The sequence below is a fragment of the Berghia stephanieae genome, chromosome 2, assembly GCF_034508935.2.
Source record: "Berghia stephanieae isolate SIO BIC M18660-M18661 chromosome 2, UCSD_Bste_1.3, whole genome shotgun sequence".
In the NCBI taxonomy this organism is placed as follows: domain Eukaryota; kingdom Metazoa; phylum Mollusca; class Gastropoda; order Nudibranchia; family Aeolidiidae; genus Berghia; species Berghia stephanieae.
In genome coordinates this window covers 82,871,870-82,897,252 of record NC_088361.1, presented here as the reverse complement: position 1 = coordinate 82,897,252, position 25,383 = coordinate 82,871,870, and the positions used below count along the sequence as shown (strand labels likewise).

Sequence of the window (25,383 nt, the reverse complement as noted above, 5' to 3'; positions counted from 1 at the left end):
TCTGAAGACAAGAGCACACTCAAGCAAGAATAAATACTAGACTAGACCTATCTATCTATATTAAAGTGACGATTTTTTCCCCTAACAATTTTAAGATGTGCTGTTTTTATTCAGAGTACGACAGTATTGTTCTCAAAATTAATCAAATTTTCTTCACAAGCCATTTTACTAATTTGTTCAGAGAGATGTTAAGATTATTGGCTTATGGGCTAAAATAAACTCGTGATTTTGAAACAAATACAAACAAATGGGCCCATGAAAAGCAGCTGTTTGTGTCGGTACGTTTTTTCTTCTTTTCACATTAACTATAATATAATTTATTAACCTAGTATGCTGATCGACGTTCACTTATTTGCAGGTCTGATAATCCAGATTATTATTGGTTCATTATTGTAACGTAGACCTCCCTTAATTGAATAGACGCAAAATGTGTCCGTAACAACAATGGTAAAACTAGCCCATACTTGCGTTCGATTGTCAGACTAGCGACAAGTAGCCTACCTATGTGTGCACTTATCTAGATTATGATAAAATATTTGGTTGATGATGATATTACATGCAATTAAGTAGTATTAGTATATCGATATGGTAAGATAAGATAAATAAAGATAAGATCAGAATTATGATATGGTGATATAATATGCGGCTATGTGGTCTTGTGGTATGACACTCGCTTTTGCATCGGAAGGTCCTGGGTTCGAGCCTCGCTAGGCGCATAGTTGAGTCCTTGGAAAAGACTCTTTACTTACTTTCTCTTACCGTACTCAAGTGTAAAATGAGTACCTGGCCGTTAACAGCGTTCTCTGTCCGAAAAAAAATTGTAATATCACCTAACGTTCTACATGTTAAGTTGCTGTTGACTCGGGACACCTTGTAAAGCGCTTTGAGCACGTCAGTGGATATTGCTCTATATAAATGCTCACGTTTTTTAAATATATATATATATATATATATATATATATATATATATATATATATATATACATAGTATTTCTCTGTTTAATAACATCTTTAACAGAAAACGTTACACCCAATATTATACTTTAAACATGGACTTATAAATGATACACGCTTTACATTTTGTTAACCATTATATTTTACTCAGTGGGACTCACTATGGTTGCCATGGCTACCTACAAACAAATTTGAGCTATTTTGCAGTTCTTCTGTGTGTTTTGTAGCTTTTTTGGCACGATAGATTCAATATTAGTTGAAGGCTGGTTTTCCAAAACTCGTTAAGCGATTAATCCTTTGCACAGTAAATAAAGATGGGCCTGTAACTCTGTGGTGCATCTATCTGCCAATACCAAACATTCAATTTATGTCTCAGAAAATTTAGAATACCCGTTTGTTTGTTCGTTTGTTTGTTTTATAAAAAAAATGTTTTCATGTCAGTAATTAGTCTGCCAAACTGGGCTATGAAATGTCATTTAGCCGATTTCGTTTCATGCAATCACATTACATAAAAAGAATTTTGTCGCACTGTTGTGGTTCCGAAATAGAGGGAGAGAAAAATGAGGTCTTTTAAGTTCATGTCCATTTTGCAAATTTTAGTGATGACTTATAGGCATACATTTATGACTTTTCCTTAGATCTCCCTGGAGAAGGTCATGATGCTGTCAAGCACACGTGCTTGGAAGAGAGTTTGAATCCCACATCCGACCAAGGTCACTGGAATTCAAATTGTCCTCCTGATGGCATGGTTGTTACTCCAGTGATAACCAGGTCCACGAATAATAAAAGTGAAGATTATAATGATCATAATGTTAGTCACACTATGTTTAATGGTGATATTAACATTGGTACTGATGTAAAAACCAGGTGTAAACCAGATGTAAATATATTTAATGGTTTTAGAATAATAAGTCTTTGAAATTAGGGAAAGACTTTATGTGAACACCCTGTATCAATGTTTAATGGATATCATAATTTACAATAATCCTTCACAATCATACGACCGAAGGCTGCTAGCGTGTCGAAGTAATCATAATAATAACAACGATATCAATTATATTAATACTCACAGGTATTGATGATATGCGTTTAAGTAAATTACTTATCAATTCTACCCACCAGACAATAATCGTACAGCACACAAAACTGCGTGCAATAATAACATATTTATAGTCTGACTGATAGAATTTAGCGAGAACTAATCGCTTTACCGCGGTCTAAATAAAACCAATTATAAATACCTGAGAGAGGCTAATTTAATCTATTCTGTATTCAATAATCGGCATCGTCTATAATAATAATAATTATTATTATTATTAATTATCAAAACTATAAAGACAATAGTGGTATTGATCAAGCCGCAGGTTTTATAATTTTCATTATCTCAGTGATCTCCTAATCCCTCCCCCCTCCTCCCAACAATCTCATCAATTCCCCCCCCCCCCCCACCTCCCCGCCTTTCCTCGGGGAACGTGACATTTCTTCCTCTCCCCCACCTCCCTCCCCCTGTACTTTTGCACTCTTACTTTCCTCAATGTAGACATTTCTTATAATTCCAGTTTTTATCAATTAAGTCTGAACATTGACTTTAAGTAATATCTAGATTCCACCCGACGTTTGCTGATTACAGATCTAATAACCCAAATTGTTGTGGCCCCATTGTTCTAATGTAAATTCTCTCAAACCAAAGCAAAGTATTGTCCATTTCAACAACAATGTTAAAACAAGCCCATAATTGCTATCAGACCTGCAAATATTTGCACGTCGATCCCACCCAAAACAATACCGTTTTAAAACGATTGATCTCGCGCCATGTGAGGCGCTTAGGTACATTTGATATAATATGACCAATAAAACTGTTTGGCGAATTTCCAAAGGAAATTGGAATTTTCCAATGATAAGCTTAAGTAAAAGCTTCTAATAATTTTTTTTTTTCTGAGGATACTTTAACCAGTTAACTGAACTAGTCTAGAAAGACACGTATAAAAGATTTGGCAAGAGAAAACTCGCCCTTCAAATATCGATCGACTTAAATGACCCTCATCTTGGCAAACACTCTCAAACCTGGACTGATGGAAGACCTCGCGAGGTCCCAGGCTTGAGAGTTTTTGCCATGATAAGGGTAATTCAAATCGATCTCTATTTGAAGGACGAATTATTACATACGAGATTTTCCATAGTACGGCAGTTATGTTTGGAATGATTACTTTAGTAAATTTAGGAGCTGTTTTTCTCAAAACCACTTCTATATAACTGAGACAATTTTTCACAATTAAATTGTCTGAAAAAGACTAAATGAAATAGATCTAGTGCCATACAAAATAGAGAAAAAAATACAAAAAAACAAACAAACAACAAACAAACAACAGATTAAAGCAAAACAAAACAAAACAACAACAACAAAAATAGCAAAAGAAGAAAACAAAAACACAAAACAAACAAAAACAAAAAACAAAACAAACCAAAACCCAATAAAACAAGAGACTTCTTTGAAGTACTGATAGACAGGCCTCCTTAAGTTCCAGGTTTGTGAGCTGTTTTTTTTTTTCTCTTTTTTTTTTTTTTTTTTTGGTGTATTTTTTATTAATGATAAAATGCTTGACATTTTATAAATCGATAGATAATTGGAGGACGAGTTTTTAAAAATGTGTTTTATTTCAGAATTCAACAGAGTAGATATATATGGAACGAAATTGACGTCACGCAGCTCTTTGTTATCGTTTTCGGGCAACCGTTTTACTGATTAGTTCTCACTAAATTACTATATCTATCAGACTGTAAACATGTAAGGTTGCACGCATAGTTATAATGCGTGTGCTGCAAATTACATCCGGTTGGTGGATATTGTGAGTATTTTAGCTAAACGCATAGCATCACGTATAGATAGAATGAAGTTGACGTCACTCGGGTCTTTGTTATTGTTTTTTTTTTGCCATCCACGTTTATGAGTGATTCTCACTAAACTGAATTAACCAGACTATAAAACTTTATGGTTACACAGAGTTTTGTGTGTTGGTCCGTTATACTTCCGGATGGCAATGTTGTGAGCTTCTAAGCCAAGCGCATACTATCTATTGATGAAGAAAGATGTCAGCAACCGCCGCCTCCTCCACAATGAGGAAGAGAAAAAGGAGACGTTTCATTAAAGGAATCGATGATGGGACGAAACGCGAGTGAAATCATTAATGAAACGCGAAGGTTCATCATAGTTTGACCGGTCCACCTGCGACCGAGTTCTCATTGTTGACAGATGGTCCGTGAGATTGGGGCTCGTACTTAGTTAATTGGTTCTCTCATTAGATTTGCGTCTCCAGGGTCATGCAATATTCTCCTATATCTGCCACCATACACTGATAGAACACATAATTTGTGAACGGTCGTCTTTGAACGGTGATATTATGTCGGGATAAATCGATAGCTCAGTTGGTAGATAACTCGTTTCACAAGCAAAGGGACCGAGATCGATCCTGGGTGCGGTCGAGGTTTTTTGAGTCCCGCTGTCTTAACCCCTGTTGCTAATTTTGCAGCGCTTTCACTGCGGCTGACGCCTGGTTTATCTTTGCTTTTCTAGAGACAGACCCAGGTGAAAAATTTCCGCAGCTAATAACTAAAGGGAATTTTACCTTTTATAGTGTCATTTATGATGCTCTGAACTGAGATGTGGCATTCATTATGGCAACCCTGCGGGATAAGTTAGAAGAAGAAGAAGAAGAAGAAGAAGAAGAAGAAGAAGAAGAAGAAGAAGAAGAAGAAGAAGAAGAAGAAGAAGAAGAAGAAGAAGAAGAAGAAGAAGAGGAGGAAAAAGGAGGAGAAGAAGAAGAAGAAGAAGAAGAAGAAGAAGAAGAAGAAGAAGAAGAAGAAGAAGAAGAAGAAGAAGAAGAAGAAGAAGAAGAAGAAGTGTCATTTACGTATTATTTCTATTTTCTACAGTTCTGATATTATGTAATATCCTCAAAATGTGCCTTGACTCTGACATCCGAACCCACTTATAGTTCTATCTAGAATAACATTGTTGTAATGGACATTATTTTGCGTCAGTTTGGAGATTTCTATTACCATAATGAGCCCAGAAGGAATTGTGTTATCAGACCTGCAACGTCGGTCTTGAGCCAACCACAACAGCATATTATATAGGACGAGACATGGCGACGGTAACACAATATTACAGTTTTAAAATTGCATATCTCATAATATCATTAATGGGGTTTCATGTTTCTTAAATACCCATAAAACACAACTTATCATACATTACACATTACATACTCTTGGAGAAAAAATATTTAAAAAGGGGAAAAAAAGAGATTAAAACAAGGAATAAAATCGACGTGCATTTGGTTGCAGGTCTGATAACTCAATTTATTATAGGCTCATTGTTGTATTGGGAATCTAAAAATAAATGACGCAAATTATTGTCCATTACAACAATATTAATCTAGGTCCATAAGCGCGTTCGGATGTCAGACCTGCATATATTTGTACTCGTCGAATAAAATCCATTTAATGAATGCTCAGTGGACAAAGACAGCACTTTTACCAACTAGGTACCCATTTTACACATGAGCAAGGTGAGATGAAAAAGTGATTAAAGAGCCCTTTCCAAGAGGACTCAACTTTGAAACACCAACAGCGACACTAGAACCCGAGACTTCGTGCGGCTATGTGGTATAACTCTCACTCTAGGACCTGAAGGTCTTGGGTTCGAGCCTCGCTCGGTGCATAGTAGAGTCCTTGGGAAAAAAAAAACAAACTCTTTCTCACATTCTCTCCGCCGTACTCAGGTGCAAAATGAGTACATGGCAGTTAACAGTGTTGTCTCTGTCGGGGAAAAAAAGTAATAACGCCAAACAGGCGTCATGTTTCGTTATACATAATATGAGTTGCTATTTTGGTCTGGTACACCTTGTAAAGCGCTTAAGCACGTTTAGTGGATATTGCTCTATATAAAAACTATCACTTAAACATAAAGCCGGGCATATGTTCAGATGTTGTATCTAAGTGAGATATTTAAAAAAAATACGATTTTTGACCGATATCAGGGATTATTGATGCTATGCTCTTAGTTAAACCACTCATAATTTCCACCAACCGGATATAACGTACCAACACACACACACACACACACACACACACACACACACACAAATATCTATGTGTAACCTAAAAAGTTTATGTCTGATTAGTACAATTTAGCGAGAACTACTCATAAAATCGCTGGTTTAAAAACATAACAAAGAGCCGAGTGACATTTTAGTTTCGTTCCTTTTATATTGACTTCAGAACCCAAAGACAGACTCTTCGATGTATTTCTCCAAAGTTGATGCATGACCGGACATTGACAAATCGTATTACTCTAACCATGTACCTTCTTCAAACTGTAAAGAAATTGAAACTGAACTATTTTGGCCACACGACTCGCCACGAATCATTAGAAAAGCACATTCTGCAGACAAGGGTAGACGGCAAGAGAGGAAGAGGTAGACCAAAAAGAAGCTGGGAACAAGATATATGTGAATGGCTGGGAATGACAGCAACTCAAGCAAGTAGACTGGCGGAAAACCGTAATCTGTTTCGCAAGAAAGTTCGGGAAGCAACGTCCTACGCAGGATCAGCTGACTAGATAGATAGATGTACCTAAATAGTAACGCGCAATGATATAATGTTTTCAAAAATAGTTTGTGACGTCAGATTATAAATCGTTAAATTTCACTAACAATTTGATTCTTCAAAAAGAAATATTATTTAAGTGTTTTTGAACATGTCTTTTATTCAAAGATGACGAAATCAGAATCGATAGAGGGGTATAATAAATTATTTCTTACACTCTTGCATTTTGGAATGCAAACTTTGTTTCCAACGCGCGTACTCGCAAGCTCGTGCAGCGATTGGGAACACTTCCGGAATTGGATTCAATAGTCTGATGCCACGTCGCCCAGCAACGGCGGCCATCGTGGTTCTAAACAAAGAATATCGGTACTTTTTATTCTTCATGCTGGCTAGAACTTTTCATGTGTCTTGTGATCAGAATGTGTAAAAGTCAAAACATGATCAGATTTATAATGGCTTTTTTTTTCCCTCTGGATACACTTTTATGCTCGTCGCAGAAATATTTCATAAGGGCGTCCGCCATTGTTCCGATAGTTTAGAGCCAGTTACTACGTTACCATGAGTCATTACGAGGGAAGTGACGTCATGAATGTTGAAGCGTATTCCTAACGGCAAGAGTGCAAGACTCGCATACTATTATGCCCTATTCTCATATCTACAAAAAAAAAAAAATAAAGAATACAAAAAGGTGAAATTATATGGAATATAACACCATGAATTATTTGTTTGTTTGGCCCGACGTGTACATATACGCAGGTCTGGCCTCCGAACGTTATAATGGACAATATTTTGTGTCATTTTTTTTTTTAGATTTCCATTACAACCATTACAACAATGAACCCATACGGAATTGAATTATCATCCGGTCATATATCACTATTTGTCTGACGCCTATTTTGACAAGAACAAATGCAAATGGATGTGTTATAACACGATTTTGAACCCTAATTGTTATGGATAACATTTTTTGTTTAGTAAAAGCAAATTATTACTTTGGCTTTCAAAGAAAACTTGGCCAAAGCAATGGAAAAGAAATTCTAACATCACTTTAGTCTGAGCCATATAAATTGTTTGCCAGATAATTTCATTAAAATGTCTCAAGAGAAAATAGTTTAGAGCGATTTAATTAGCCACCAAGTTTATGGTTTTGGCTATTAGTTCTTTCTTCTCAATTTACTATTCTCAGTTTAGTAACGTTTTACAGCATACAAAACTTCGTGTAGATATATATATATATATATATATATATATATATATATATATATATATGACGTAAAAAGAAAAAAAACCCCACCAAAAACAATACAAAACAAAACAAAACAACAAAACAAAACAACCCCCCGCCTCCCTCCCAAAAAAAATAAAAAAAAAACCCCCACAAAAAAAACTCAAAAAACAAAAACGTTTAAGGCACCGATTAGGTATTGCTAAAAATATATTTTTACACGAAATACTATCCTTATATGATTCTTAAGGCCAAAGAGTTAAATTCGAGAATCAAAGCATATTTAAAAACATAAAGAAGAAGAAAGAATTAATGTAGAGGGAGGACAATGGAGGGGGGGGGGGGGGGAATAATAAAAGTACTCTTGAACGCCTGCCTTTGAAATTTCGAACTCATTCCCAAAACGCACCCAAGGTAAATTGACATAGGTCCCAGCTTTGAAAGATTTTGCTAAGACATTTAAATCGATCGATATTTGAAGGACGAGTTTGCTGGCCAAATTCTAAAAATGTGTTTTTCAAGAGTACGTCAGAATACTATTTGTTGCTTTAAATTCAATTTCATTATCTTGATAGTTCATTCCAAAATAATACAATTTTGAAAACAGTGGGTCTCTATGTCACCCATCACATCAATATGGTGGTAAGTTACCAGAATGAAACAGATGAGTAAATCTACTAATCTATCTATCTATCTATCTACCTATTCATCTATCTATCCATCCATCCATCAATCTATCCATATATATATATATATATATATATATATATATATATATATATATATATATATATATATATATCTGTGTATCTATCTATCTATCTATATGTCTATTTTTCTATCTATTTAATTACATATCGTTCTTTCTGTCTAGATTCTATCAACCTATAGATCCATCTATATAGTTATCTATCTATCTCTTTCTATAAATGTCTATCTATCTATCTATCTATCTATCTATCTATCTATCTATCTATCTATCTATCTATCTATCTATCTATCTATCTATCTATCTATCGATCTGTTTGGCTTTTAATATATCAATCCATTCATGCATCCATCCTTCTAAACACCCATTCAAACATCCATACATCTATAAATCCATATACCAATACATCTATCCATCCATCCATCTTTCTATAAATACATCCATATATCTATCTAGCCTATACCCCCATCCCCCCATCTGTTGTATGTTAGCAATATATACTCCACACCCAAAACGACCATGCCATTTTAGCTGGAACGGTCCACACAGTACCTGATATTTACCCTCCTTCCATCACACCAGTGACCAATATGATGATCACTTCAAAGACAAGCTGGACGGTGCCAGCCAATAGTATACTGACCGATACGATCACAGCAAACATGAAGCTGCCGCTGCCTCTAACAAAACCTTTCCGTATATTGTTGACATGACATAGGAATGGAACACGTTAACAACCCATTGAACCCCCTTTTTGGGGGTGGGGGGGGGGGGGGGGGGGTTCTATTACTATTTGACCCCCCCCCCCACCCCCTTTTCAAAAAAAAAAAAAAAAGAAAAAAGAAAAAAAAAAGCAGGCCTACTGTACTGTATGTAACGTAACATTGATCACTGACAAAAGGCTTATCTACATTTTGGCTTGGATAATAAAGCTTCATTCGTGACCCATCATATGAAAATGGTATACATATCCAAGTGCACCGACTGACAATAAGAAATAATAAAGCTAAAGTAAAAATGGACAGAGATTGAAATGGCCATTTTTATTTATTTATTTGTTATTATTTGAATTTATCTGTTTTCTCCTCCTCTCCCTCCTTCTCCTCTTCTTTTACTTCTTATTCTCCTCCTCCTCCTCCTCCTCCTCCTCCTCCTCCTACTACTACTTCTACTACTACTACTACTACTACTACTACTACTACTACTACTACTACTACTACTACTACTACTACTACTACTACTACTACTTCTTCTTCTTCTTCTTCTTCTTCTTCTCAAACAGCCCAACAGACCTCCTTTCTGATTTCAACTGTGCCGTTAAAAATAAAAATGTACAGAAAAACAAAAAAACTGCTCCAGTTTTTCTGGACAAATTAAAAAAAAAAAACCGCGTTTCGTCATTGCACAATACGAACTAAAGTCAAGACAAGGCATCAGGGACACTGTAACGTCCTTTCGTTTTATTTCCGACAGAAAGGACAAGATAAACAATGACATCGACTTTCGTCTCTCATAGAATCGAATCCTATCTAACGTCGACGTCGAGAAAAAACAAAGAACGCCGACTTCTAATTTATCATTCGTAACAACCGCTTTCGACTTTCTTTCATCCCATCTATTGGACGCAAGTATGGATTATATCTATTTATTTATTTTTAGTCGGAAATGAATGAATAAATTTAAACTCACATTGAAGACAAACGATGTGACCCAGAAGGACGAGAATGAACTTAAAAAGAATTTTGATGGATAAGGATAAAAAAAAAAAGAAAAATAAAGAAAGTATCAATAGAGTTTTAAAAAATAATAACATCCCTTAAACAACGACAACAACTGACAAAGAATAAAGAAAATCCATACCAACAACAACAAAAGAACATGAAACAAAACAGAAAAAAACTCAAGATGGAAATAAATATCAAAAACAAGAAAAATAGACCAAAAAAACAAACTAACAATCACACAAAACAAGGAGACAAAAATATCAATAAGAGCGAATAAAAAAAAAACAACAACAAGCAAAACAAAACAAAACAAAACAAACAAAAAACAAAAAACAAAAACAAAACATTTAAAAGAACAAAAGACAAAAAAAACTAAAACAAAATCCAAAAATATTCAAGTAAATAAAAGATATCCGCTAAAACAAAAACAAACAAACAAAACAAACAAAAAACAATAACAAAAAACAAAAAAAAAAACAAAAAAAAAAAACCACCAAAAAAAAAAAAACCCAACCTAAAGACATGCAAACCCTGAAACTAGCTACTAGAAAGGAGACAAAACAAAGGAAGAACCTCCTTCTCCCAAAATATAAACAAAAAAAACAAAAAAACAAACTAAACCAAACAAAAAAAAACCCAAAAAAACCCAAAAAACATAACAACCCCCCCCCCCCCCCCCCAAAAAAAAAAAACAAAAAAAAAAAACAAAAAATAAAAAAAAACATTAAAAACCATACACTCACAAAGCAGCAAACTTATGAATAAACAATCTAATTATAGTTCGAGTCTCATTGTCGTTAGTGTCTACTTAGTCTTTATTTAGCATTTGGATGTATCTCGTCTAGAGTCTATTTTTATCCAACGAACACCCCGTTTTGTTTATCATTTGTATCAAACATCCCGTTTTGTTTTCATTTGTATCAATTATTCATTGAACTTTGTATTCATTCAGTCTATCAAGTAATTTATAGGATGTACCTACTTGAAAACTCTTGATCATGATAATAAAACAATGGGCTGGCTCTATAGATAGAACAAAGATGACGTCACTCAGGCCTTTGTTATTGTTTTTTTGCCATCCATCTTTATGAATAATTCTCACTAATCTGTTTTAACCAGACAATAAATGTTTAAGGTTACACTTAGTTTTGTGTGTTGGTCGTTATACTTGCGGATGGCAATGTTGTGAGGTTTTTAGCCAGCGCACAAATACATCTATAGATAGAATGAAGTTGACGTCACTCTGGACTATTGTTTTTTGCCATCCATCTCTCTGAGTAATTCTCAATAAACTGTATTAACCAGACCATAAACGTTTAAGGGGACACATAGTTTTGTGTGTCGGTCCGTTATACTTCCGGATGGCAACGTTGTGAGTTTCTTAGCAAGCGCAAATTTATCTATAGATAGTTCGAAGATGACGTCACTCAGGTCTTTGTTATTGTTTTTTGCCATCCGCGTTTTTGAGTAATGCTCACTGAACTGTATTAACCTGACTGTTCATGGATACACACCGTTTTGTGTGTCGGTCCGTTATACTTCCGGATGGCAATGTTATGAGCTTCTTAGCCAAGCACATACTATCTATACAAATGCGACACATGATATTTACTCTTGAATCTTTCGCCTATTTTTTTGGCACAGTCGTTCAATAGATAGTTCGAAGATGACGTCACTCAGGTCTTTGTTATTGTTTTTTGCCATCCGCGTTTATGAGTATGCTCACTGAACTGTATTAACCCGACTATAAACGTTCATGGATACACACAGTTTTGTGTGTTGGTCCGATATACTTCCGGATGGCAATGTTAGGAGCTTCTTAGCCAAGCGCATACTATCTATAGATAGATCGAAGTTGACGTCACTCCATCCTTTGTTATTGTTTTTTGCCATCGGCGTTTATGAGTAATCTCACTAAACTGTATTATCCAGACTATAAACATTCATGGTTGCACATAGTTTTGTGTGTTGGTTCGTGACACTTCCGGATGGCAATGTTGTGAGCTTCTTAGCCAAGCGCACACTATCTAGAGAAGGAACAAAATTATTGGCGTCACTCAGCTCTTTGTTATTGTTTTCAGATAGCGATTTTGGTGATCAGTTATCACTTTATTCTATCAATGAGACTATAGATAGTATGCAGATGACGTCACTCAGGCCTTTGTTATTGTTTTTGCCATCCGCGTTTGTGAGTTGTTCTCACTAAACTGTATTAACCAGACTATAAAAGTTCATGGTTACACAGAGTTTGTGTGTTGGTCCGTTATACTTCCGGATGGCAATGTTGTAAACTCCTTGGCCAAGCGCATTCTATCTATAAGCGTTCGATGTTACACAAAGTTTTGTGTGTTGGTACATTATATCAGGCTGGCGGATGTTGTGAGTATTTACCTAAAAGCACAGCATTAATATTATAGTTGATGGTATGGTCCGATAATATTCTGATACATCCCCATTGCACCCTCTTTCTCCCCCCTCTCTCTCCTCTCGATCTCTCCCCCTATCTTTATCTCTCCTTCTCTCTCTTTTTTTCTTTTTCTCTCGCTCTCATTTTTAAAAAAAATCTTTCTCCCATGCCAAAATGTACCCATTTTCCCACAAAACAATCAACCAATCAATCAATAACCATTCAAATAATCTATCTATCTATCCATCTATCTATCTATCTATCTATCTATCTATCTATCTATCTATCTATCTATTTATCTATCCATCTATCTATCTATCTATCTATCTATCTATCTATCTATCTATCTATCTATCTATCTATCTATCTATCTCTTAATATATCTGTCAGTCTGTCTATTTATCCATCTATCTATATGACTATCTGTTTATAAAAACAAAAATATATCTGTCTATCTAAAAAACAAAAATATATCTATCGATTTATCTATCTGTTTATCTATCTATTGATCTCTCTATCAAATTATCTATCCATCTATTGATATATCTATCTATATAACTATATTTTTGTCTCTCCATTTATAAATTGATCTACATATCTATCTGTCAATATACCTGTCTGTCTGTCTATTTCTTCATCTGTCTATATGAATATCTACTTCTCAAACTGTCTATGTCTGCCTGACTATCTATCTATCTATCTATCTATCTATCTATCTATCTATCTATCTATCTATCTATCTATCTATCTATCTATCTATCTATCTATCTATCTATCTATCTATCTATCTATCTATCTATCTATCTATCTATCTATCTATCTATCTATCTATTAAACTATATCTATCTATCTAGATACCCATCTACCCATCTATTTATCAGTATTTCCAATTATTTATCCACTATTCTTAATCAGACAACAAGTCTAAAAGAAATGTCCAAAAAGTCGTAACGACAACGTTAGAGCACGCACCAGAGAGTCTCCTTAGAACATCACCCTTAGGGAATAGCCAAACATAAGGACCAGAGACGCAAACAAAGGAACCAAATGTTGCTTCAGTCGTTATCGCTTGGCTGTAGTTTGCTATCGTTTTATTTTTTGTACATACAAATCCTTTTCGATTAAAAGACCATTACTACAACCGATAATGACAATGAAGAGGAGATGACGTCTCTCTCGAGGCTGCTAATGCATCTCAAATGAGAAATAAATCAAATATTATGTCTTAAAGCTTTCGCTTAATTTGCAAATTCATTTCTTAAGAGCCTGTCTAGTAGATTAAAATTAAGAATATCAAGTTAAAACAAAAACCCATGCGGAAAATGTTAATTCCTCTTTAAGCTATGATAAATTTGAATAAATATTCAAATTATGTCGTTATCGCCGTTTTCCTTATAAGGAATTGGTTTTTAATTCGCTAAATAGTTGTCATAAATTGCATTGAGTAAAAAATTATAAAGAAGCTTGAAAACTTGAAGGCATTTAATTAAGTCAGGATGGAGCAAAAGTAATATAGGATGAGTTTATAATACGGAAAGAAAAGAATGAAATTTGCATTAATCTGCAAGTTACATACTATAAAATTATATTATATGTGACGTTCGACATCAAACACGTATCATTATGGCGGGTGGAATGGATGCCAAAAGCAAATTTAAAATAAAAATAATCAGAAACTTGAAGCTGGGTTTACGCAAGGTCTCATTACTATACTTTATAAAATCTAGAAATGCCTCAATGAGTCAATCAAATGTATAGTAAAATGTGAATAAAAATGACTATTATAAAGGATACAAAACAAAGTCAACGACGTATAGATGGAATGAAGATGACGTCAGTCAAGTCTTTGTTATTCCATTTTGCCATCCGCGTTTATGAGTAATTTTCACTAAACTGTATTATCCAAAATATAAAAGTTCACGGTTACACATAGTTTTGTGTGTTCGTCCGCTATACTTCCGGTCTTAGACAAAGGCACACTATCTATTCGCTCTAATGCGGCTATGTGGTCTTATGCTATGCCATTCGCCTTTAGAAAAGGCGTTGGTCCTCCGTGGGGGCAGGGACGTAAATGAGCCTTTATAAATGAGCCTTTATATAGCGCAATATCCACTAAACGTGCTCAAAGCGCTTTACAAGGGGTCCCTGGTTAACAGCAACATTTAACATTTAGGACGGGACATGACGCCTGTTAGGCGATATTACATTTTCTTTTCGGACCGAGACAAGGCTGTTAACGGCCAGGTACTCATTTTACACATGAGTACGGTGAGAGAATGTGAGTTAAGAGCCTTCTCCAAGGACTCAACTGTGCGCCGAGCGAGGATCGAACCGAGGACCTTCCGATCCGAAAGCGAGTGTCATACCACTAGAGCACATAGCCGCACAATACAGTTTTAGACGATCAGTGCCATACTTAATTTTGGCAATTAATGGGATTTGTCTTAAAGAATACGATTATATGAAGCTTTAACATTTAAGATTTTGTGTTTATAAATTTACACCTATGTTAGTATTACTATCTCAAAAGTTACGTTACATCAAAAGTCATGCATTATTTTTTGTCAATGCATTAAACTTTTAAATTCGATCGACAAATAATTCATTTTAGGAATGTTTTTGGAATGTGAAATATAAATTCATTAAATTTTATTCAAAACAATTTTTATGGGAAAAATATTTTTTAAAATACAAAGAGAAAAAAAAGCGGTTTAAAGTTGCCATAAACACTAGAATATATCAACATTTCAAGTTAAATTATGCCAAAATAACTTGATATTTTGAAGTTAACACGTCGTATACAGCTCACATTAGTCACATATCAAATAAACTCTCACAAACAAGTGTTATCTCCACTCCATTAAAACAAATAAAGCTATATAAAATTGTCATAAACACTAGAATATATCAACTGTTAAGGACACATAATGCCAAAATAACTTGATATTTTGAAGTTAATACGTCGTGAACAGCTCAAATATCAAATTATAAACTCTCATAAACGGTCACTTACCTCCACTTCATAAACAGTCATTCAAGAAAATGAATAATTTAATGCGTTGGTAGAGAGGGGAAAAAAAAAAGAAATTGTATAACGTAAAGAGGGAAAGAAGGAAATGTAAAAGTTAATGAGTTGGTACAGAGGGGAAAAAATGTATAACTTAATGAGTAAGTATAGAGGGGGAAAAAGAAAATGTATAACTTAATGGGTTGGTACAGAAGGGAAAAAGAAGTTTGGAAAAGCCTCACTAAGTACGATGCATAATTCATTTGGCACATTCTCGCACCCTGCCGGCTGTCTAAACATTGTTAAAAAGTCAACATCCTCGGACAATCAAATCAGCTTGTCATTAATTAGGCGGTTTCATAGAATAAAAAGTGAATTTTATTATCTTAATGAAATTGATCCACCCTGTCCCCGCTCCCGGCTACCGACTGAATCTGTCACTCACGGGGGAAGCAAGTTCTCTGTTTTCTTGCTACGTTTGGAAATCTCACGGGAGTTGCCTGTGACGCTCTCGGTGTGAGTTTATTTCTCGACATAAATTTTCGTTCTCATTAAATGAAAGGCAGAGTTGAAAGAAAAAGAAAGAGGTGGGCAGGGAAAATAACATCAAAGAAAAGGGGGCAAAGTAACTAGGGACTGACGTTGAGACATATTTGGATGTTAAAGACGGATGTATTGTATTTTGGGTAATGGGGGGAGAGAGTAGAGTAGAGTAGAGAAGAGTAGAGAGAGAGAGAGAGAGAGAGAGAGAGAGAAAGAGAGAGAGAGAGAGAGAGAGAGAGAGAGAGAGCGAGAGACACACATAGAGAATGTGTGTGTATGTATGTGTGATGGAGAGTGAGATAGCGGGAGACAGAAAGATAAATAAATAGACAAACAGATATTTAGATAGACAGATAGATAGAAAGATAGATAGATAGATAGATAGATACAGGATATATATAGAAAAATAGAATAGATAGATAGATAGATAGATAGATAGAAAGAAAGAAAGAAAGATAGATAGATAGATAGATAGATAGATAGATAGATAGATAGAAAGAAAGATAGATAGATAGATAGATAGATAGAGACAGAGATAAAGCAAGAAGAGAGAGAGAGAGATAGATAGATAGATAGAGAGAGAGAGAGAGAGAGAGAGAGAGAGAGAGAGAGAGAGAGAGAGAGAACCAAGAAACAGTATCACATATTATAGATTACAAGCAAAGAAGAAAAGGGGGTGGAAAAAGGGGGGGGGGGGGGGGGGGGTTCCACAAATATCCGGAAAATGGTCGAATCTAATGGCAAATGTGTCATTTATTTGTCTCTTTTTGGGGTTCAATTTAATGAAAAGAAAACAAAACAAGAAAAAAAGCACAAAAGTTATTCATGGTTCAGCGGTACGCCTTTGATTCGTATACAAAAGGCACCGAGTTCGAATGCCCGCCTCGTTGTGTGGCCTTAAGCAAGTCACCTCGCCCTAGCTCACTTATTAGCGGCGCTGCACTATGGCTGACGCCTGGGTTATTCCAATCTTCCCTTGGAATAGACCCTAAACACACATTTCCCCTTGGGGGTGAATAAAGGGAATTTTATTTTTTCAAAAATTATTTTATTTTAAAAGTAAAATCATGAGTCTTTCTGAGTTACTGAATTTGTAACTTACTCCTCCTCTTCACCTCTGAAGACGAAGGGGACAACATGGAAGGAAGTGGAGAGGGCAGCCAAGAATTGTGTCAGATGGGGGAGCATCGTTGATGGACCCTTGTTCCAGGGGGAGTGAAAAGCCAAAGTAAGCAAGTGTTGTAATTTCAAAGCAAAGAAGCACTCCATTTTTATCCGGCACCATTAAAATAGTCGTTTTAGTCTTTTAGCCAACCTAAAAATAAATGTACCCAAATCAAATTGAACGCACTATAGTGTCAATGTCGTGTTCACATTTTATCAAATCACCCTGTGTCGATACTATGCCTTTAGGTAAAATAGTCACAACATCCGCCACCCAAATTAAACATGCCAACACACAAAACTGTGTTTCACCTTTAACGTTTCTAGTATGAATGACACAATTTAGTGAGAACTAATCACTAACAGGTTGTCTTTAAAAAAATAACAAAGAGCTGAGTGACGTCATCTTCGTTCCTTCTACAATTTATTGATTATCATAATAATATTATTAATCTTTTAACTGGGGCATATAATATATGACCTTAAAGTGTAGAAAGCGCCAGTGAAATTCCTATAATAACACAACAAAATTCCATTACACCCCAGGTTTTCTAACGACACTTAACTTAGATTAGAAAGAACGCGAGAGTTACTTGAATCAGAGGTGCCGCGGTGTGAGATGGCGAATGCTAATTCTTGCTCTGCTCTTTGTTCACGGTGTCTAGCAGCATGAATAAGTAATCTACTGACGACTACCTAGACACTCCCCAGATTCGTTTTCTTACAGCTACCGTTTGCCAAATGACGGATGACTTGATTTGAGGAGACTAAATCTAGATTAACCTTTCAACCACGAGCATCAAATTTCTCTCAAATAAAAAAAAAATGATTTTTAGAAAATAAAAACAAAGGCGGTAGCAATAGAGAGTTGATAGAGCACTCGCTTCACACACAAAGGGACGGTGATCTATCCCGGTTGCTGTCAAGGGTTTTTAACCCCCCTGTCCACCGAGCAGTGATTGGGTAACTGGTTCTGTTAGATCTAGCGGCAAGTACTTTGTGATAAACGAACGTCCTATCCAAAGGATAGCTAGCATTTCATCATCATCATCGTCGTCGTCATCATCATCATCATCATAACCATCATCATCATCATCATCATCATCATCATCATCATCATCATCATCATCATCATCATCACCAACTCACTACCATCACGACTACTTCATTTCGACAACAGGTCCATCATTTAAATTGAAAATCAAAACGTTTCCGAATGAGGTTGCCGCCAAGAGAGGGAGAGAGAGAGAGAGAGAGAGAGAGAGAGAGAGAGAGAGAGGGAGGGAGAGAGAGAGAGAGAGAGAGAGAGAGAGAGAGAGAGGTTCTAATTAAATAGAATATTATGTCTCTGCCTACACGTCTACAGCAACAATTCATCCAGGCTCACCCAAGTCTATGCATCAACATCCATTTTCAATTTATTTTAATTACAGTTATCTCCATCCAGTTGACATTATATTTATTGATCTTCACATCAGTTGATGTGCGGCCACGTGGTCCAGTGGTATGACCCTCGCTTTCGGATCGGAAGGTCCTGGGTTCGAGCCTCGCTCGGCGCATAGCTAAGTCCTTGGAAAAGGCTCTTTACCCACTTTTTCTCACCGTACTCTGGTGTAAAATGAGTACATGACGCGTTGTCTTTGTCGAAAAAAAAAGTATTATATCTGAACAGGTGTCATATCTCTTCTTCTTCTTCTTCTTCTTCTTCTTCTTCTTCTTCTTCTTCTTCTTCCATTAAGGCCAAAGCTTTCAGGCTGAAGATTGTATGGCCGTCATTTCAGTAACTGGGGTTTTGGAGGGAAGCAGGGAGCGATTTTTTAAAAGTCATCAGTCGAAAGATCTCGTTCTACATGTTACGTGTTGCTCTCGGTCAGGGACCCTTTGTAAAGCGCTTTGGGCACGTTTAGTGGATGTTGCGCTATATAAAAGCTTTTTTTCTTTTTTTTTGGATCTTTTTGTATAGCTTCAATCCAATGTTATTTTTTTTTTTGCCATCCACGTTGATGAGTAATTCTCACTTAGCTGTATTATCTAGACTATAAAAGTTCATGGCCGTTAAACTTTCAGATGGCAATGTTGCGAGCTTCTTAGCCAAGCGCATACCATCTATATGCGACGAAGGATAGGAAAACACCCAGCATATACTCCCGACTCCAGACCTACCAAAAGTATGCAGCAGCAAGAGAGGAGTTTTGGTCTGGTATCACACCTATGCAGACAGAACTGTAGGGCCCTGACACAGCTTAGAGAGGACAACGACCTTTCTTTACTAACTAGACATTCAAACTTGAAGACAATATAAGGGTGAACGAAGAAAAAGAAGCAGGGCATGATTTAGAAGAGGATGAAAAAGAAGAAGAAGAAGAAGTAGTAGAAGTAGTAGTAGTAGTAGTAGTAGTAGTAGTAGTAGTAGTAGTAATAGTGGTAGTAGTAGTAGTAGTAGTAGTAGTAGTAGTAGTAGTAGTAGTAGTAGTAGTAGTAGTACTAGTAGTAGTAGTACTAGTAGTAGTAGTGGTAGTAGTAGTAGTAGTAGTAGTAGTAGTAGTAGTAGTGGTAGTAGTAGTAGTAGTAGTAGTAGTAGTAGTAGTAGTAGTAGCAGTAGTAGTAGTAGTAGTGGTATTAGTAGTAGTAGTAGTAGTAGTAGTAGTAGTAGTAGTAGTAGTAGTAGTAGTAGTAGTAGTAGTAGTAGTAGTAGTAGTAGTAGTAGTAGAAGAAGAAGAAGAAGAAGAGAGGAGAGAGAAGAAGAAGAAGAAGAAGAAGAAGAAGAAGAAGAAGAGAAGAAGAAGAGAAGAAGAAGAAGAAGAAGAAGAAGAAGAAGAAGAAGAAGAAGAAGAAAGAAGAAGAAGAAGAAGAAGAAGAAGAAGAAGAAGAAGAAGAAGAAGAAGAAGAAGAAGAAGAAGAAGAAGAAGAAGAAGAAGAAGAAGAAGAAGAAGAAGAAGAAGAAGAAGAAGAAGAAGAATATTTTCAGGCCTGGTAAGAGCCTTTTCCAAGGACTCAACTATGCGCCACCCGGAGCAGGACTCGAATCAAGTTTGCAGGTCTGATAACCGAATGTAATTATGGGCTTGTATAATCATTTTGAAATGGGCAATAATATCGGGTTGGTTTGAAAATAGATGTAGATGCATAGACTTGAGCGAGCATGGATTTTTTGTTGCTATTGACGTTCATGCGTAGAACTATTCTATATTTAATTACAACAACGAGCCCGTAACAAGTTGGGTTATCAGACCTGCCAATAAGTATTCATCGGCTTAAATGGATTCTGCCCGATGAGTCTACATATTTTTACTCGTTGCAAGGACTCGGAGGCATCATGAGTCACGTCACCATTTCGGCCAGAGACGACATTAACAACTCTAGATACGAAGCAGAACAAAGATTTATATTATGAGAAATCGATCGGACGCCGCACTTCGGGGAAATTCACAATTTATTTTTTAGGTTTCCTCTTTACCTCAATGATTTTAACATCTCCTCTACTGATTCAAGTGGAGACAGACAATATCAAACTCGACAATGTGTTATACATTTAATGGACATTTGATTTTTAAAAAATAAAAAAATAGACAAAACACAAAAACCAAAAAACAATTGCAACTGAAGAAAAAAAAGAAAAGAGAAATAATAAAAGCATTTTAAAAAACCCAAACGAAACAAAGCAAGACAAAAAACAAACAAACAAAAAAACCTAAACAAACCAAACAAAGCAAAAGAAAACAAACAACCCCCCCCCCCAAAAAAAAATCCCGCAACATCCACCCCCCCCCCACCCAACAAACCCACACAAAATACAAAACAAAACAGAACAAGCAAACAAAGAACACAAAATAAATAAACAAATAAACAAAGCAAAGCAAAACAAACAGACAACCAACACCTCGCCCTCCTCACCCCCCCCCCCCCCCCCCATGAAATCCCCAACTAAAACAAACAAACTAAAAAGAAATCTCACTTCAGATCACGTTGGGGATATCTTCAAACCTCAGGCATATGCTGGAGGTTAAAGTTTATGTATTAATTAATTAAAAATTTTTTGTAGCTAGTGAAAGAATCTAACAATTTAGTTTTGCCATTTTATTGGACGGTGGTACATTCCCAAATGTTTTTATTCGCCAAATTTAATTAGCTAATCACTGCATTCTGGGGAGAAAAAAAAACATGTATTTACAAATTTGGCCAGAAAACTTGCCCTTCAAATATGGATCGATTTAAAAGACTCTTATCTTGGCAAAAACTCTCAAACCTGGTACAAAGGAAGACTTCGCGAAGTCACAGTTTGAAAATTTTTTCCAAGATGAGGGTCATTTAAATCAATCGATATTTGATGGACGAGTTTTCTGGTCAAATTCTTAAATACATGTTTTTCCAGGGTATGGCAGTTAACTGGTTAAAATAAACCTTAACGGCAATACTGCCATACTGTGAAAAACGCATTAAGAGTTTGAGCATTTTTGACACAATGATGGTCATTTAAATCGTTCGATATTTGAAGGATAAGTTTTCTAGCAAATCCGTATCTTTCCAGGGTACAGTAGTTAAATGGCTAAAGGACTAGAGGAGAGCCCGCAATATTTGTGAGGAAAATAAAGGCTATCACGAACAGGCACTTGTTTACTTTGATTATTGTACTACTAACTGTATGCTGGAAATCAATATAGATCAAGACAAATCTTTTGAGACATCAACGATCAAAATCGGTCCGGAAATAACGTCTGTGCGTGCGCGCAAATAAATCTGTCAACAGGGCGGCCAGCTGGCGATTACCAACGTCAAATGAAGGATCAATTATTATGCACTATCTAGTAGATTTTCTAAATAATCATTTGAGTTAACGGGTGATAGAATAACACTTAATTAAAAAAAAAAGGTTTGCAAGTTACTCACATATCAAATTGTAAAAAAAAATGTTTTATAATTTTTAGATATGACAGTAAATTCTGGCTCATTGGCAAACATTTAAAGTAGGCTGTATGAAACAATTTAAACTCCATTAAAAAATAAAAGAATAAATAAGGTGATTAAAGCATTCACGAAAGTCTATGGTGAACACAATGGACTCCTTGTGGTAAATTCATGTTTGTCAAATTACGCATGCGACCTTGTGCTCTTGTGATATGACACTTGTGTTCGTACGACCATGTAGGTCCTAGATCGAGCCCCGCTGTTTGCGGCATACAGTTGAGACTTTAGCAAATCAAAGAATTCGTTATTCGCATTATCTCACCTCACTCAGAAGTGAAGTCACTTTCTGGTCGTTAACAACGTTGTTTTTGTTGAAAAAAAATTATAGTCTTTACAGGAGCTATTTTTCTTCTTCTTCTTCTTCTTCTTCTTCTTCTTCTTCTTCTTCTTCTTCTTCTTCTTCTTCTTCTTCTTCTTCTTCTTCTTCTTCCTTCTTCTTCTTCTTCTTCTTCTTCTTCTTCTTCTTCTTCTTCTTCTTCTTCTTCTTCTTCTTCTTCTTCTTCTTCTTCTTCTTCTTCTTCTTCTTTTTCTTCTTCTTCTTCTTCTTCTTTCTTTCTTTCTTTCTTTCTTTCTTTCTTTCTGTCTCTCAGGCCAAAACTTTATCAAATTGAAGGTCGTCAAGAGTTTGGTTGTTTCAGTCTTCACTTGTTCTACATCTTAAACGTTGCTGCTCGTACGGGACTTTGTACTCAACGTAAAGCGCTTTGAGCCCATTTCGTGTATATATCGCGCAATAGTAAAGCTCACAGACCTAAAATGTATGTCTGTGGTCTCTCGTATACCCTTCAGTCACAAAACGACTACGGTATGCCATTCGAGCAAATTCCTCTATCATTTGTGTGAATGGAAATTGACGTAGATTGCCTCATTCAACCAACTTGACGTCTATAGACTATCTAGATTACCATCCAGTTCAATTCCTCTACTAGATAAATTAGAACTATAGACCCAATGATCACCCGGGTTTTCCTGATTTAATTTTTTTAATGGAATTGTTTACAACCTCTCTGGTTTACCTCAAAGTCGTATTTCAACAAGAACTAAATAACATCTAGCTGCACAATCTATTCTGACTTGCTACGCCTTGTGAGCGTGGTGTTGGCACAATAAAAAAAAAAGCAAAAAACGTAAGAGATTATAATGATTTGCCATATTTTATAATTTTACCCCTCCCCATAAATAGTGAAGCGTAATGATATGTTTACAACAATAATAATTTGAGACGTCAGATTGTCAATCGTTTAATCTCAATAAAATAGATTCTTAAGAAAAAAAGGAACATTTAAGGATTTTTGAGCACGTCTTTTATTAACAGATGATGAAATCGGAATAGCAGACTTGTGCAACTATTGGGGAAAAATGTCCGGAATTCCAAAACACAAGCGTAAGAATTGTATATTATTCCACCCCTCCCATTGGAAAACCCTATCATTTCTTAGTAAATACGTGATCTTTGAATAATGCTTTGAAAACGTTGAATAACAAATTATTCAACGATTGCAGAATATTTTCGCTCAGTATATTGGTGTGAAATATGGTGTAAAAGGCAGCGGATTTAGCAATTAAAAATTATCTTTTGGTGCGCATGAATACAAATCTAACGTTTTTCTTTTTTTTTAAATGTTAAATTGTCATTCAAGCAGATGAAGAACAACACAAATTATAGCGATTCGAAGTTACTACAACCGCAAGCTCGTAGTGTTATTTGGCACGATGAAAACAAATCGTTTAAATAAATACAATGAAAGAATTGCATATTACTCTGCTTATCTAGACGTTCAAATGAATGAGAAGAGCCTTTGGTAAAAACAAGGACCTTTTAGTGTGCCTTGTGGTCAAGTGATATGACACCTGGCTTTTCGTTTCGAGTGTCCAGTTTCAAGCCTCCTTCTTCAGCCAACGACGACTATTACAACTTAAAACAGGAGATGCTACTCCACAACCGGTCAAGATAAACAATGGCTGAATAAAACAAAGGGTGTTTAAAACTACTCATTACTCACATTTCCTTACTATATAGGCGTGAAATAAGCACGTGACCGAGAACAGTATTGACTTTATTGAAAACAAAAAAATAGAGATTCTATGCACAAAAAAGCAACGTGTGCCCTCCTACATTTTAAGCGTTGTTGGTTTGGGAGTCATTGTTCAAGCGCTTAAAACACATAAAGTGGACATTTAGCCTTTCTGATATGTGGCTTGGTAGCTCAGTTGTACAGTGTTTTGCCTTGTCATAAAATGACATAAAGTGGATATTTAGCATTCGCTCACATGTGGCTTGGTAGCTCAGTTGTACTGTGTTTTGTCTTGTCATAAAATGCATACAACTTTAAGCGTATTCAGTGGCCGGGTGAGTGACAATATAATTTTCTGGGTCCAATAACGTGTCTTTGGACGGTAAGGCACTTTACACACATTACCCCCAATCGATTCAAGTGTGAATGAGTACAAGCCAGAGAGAGTGGAGGATATTGTACGAGTCTCAGTACAAATATGATGCATAATAGGCGACTAATAAGATATTAAATAGAAAATATGGTTGACACATAGTGTTTAAAATCTTACCTCTTGTACGCTCATCAAGACGAGGTCCTTGAAAATGTCCAGATCCCTTCTTGTGTCCATGTATTTTGGCCTTTTGTCCAGCACCATACCTTGGGTATCCTGTGGTCATGAGGGTAAACAATGATGAGAGTGGTGGTGATGATGATGATGACGATGATGATGATGATGGTGATGATGATGATGATGATGATGATGATGATGATGATGGTGTTGAAGATGATGATGATGATGGTGTTGAAGGATGATGATGATGGTAAGGATGATGATGATGATGATGATGATGATGATGATGATGATGGTGTTGAAGATGATGATGATGATGATAAGGATGATGATGATGATGATGATGATGATGATGATGATGATGATGATGATGATGATGGTGATGATGATGGTGATGTTGATGGCGGTGGGGATGATAATGTTGATGACGACATCACAGATAACGATGATGATTAGAACGATGATTATGATTACTTATATATTTATCTTCACGAGGATTGTTGCTTTCGAGAG

At 35.8% G+C, this 25,383-nt stretch overlaps 1 protein-coding gene across 2 annotated transcripts in view; it reads right to left on the bottom strand.

Annotated features, from left to right (window-relative positions):
• Nucleotides 1–25,383, bottom strand: part of LOC144965662 (uncharacterized) — a 101,586-nt gene that overhangs the window by 20,785 nt on the left and 55,418 nt on the right. For both annotated transcript variants that reach the window (XM_078901236.1, XM_078901237.1), the window contains exon 3: nucleotides 24,868–24,966. In XM_078901236.1, coding sequence (XP_078757362.1) covers nucleotides 24,868–24,966 — 99 coding nt within the window. The remainder of the gene's footprint in view (nucleotides 1–24,867; nucleotides 24,967–25,383) is intronic.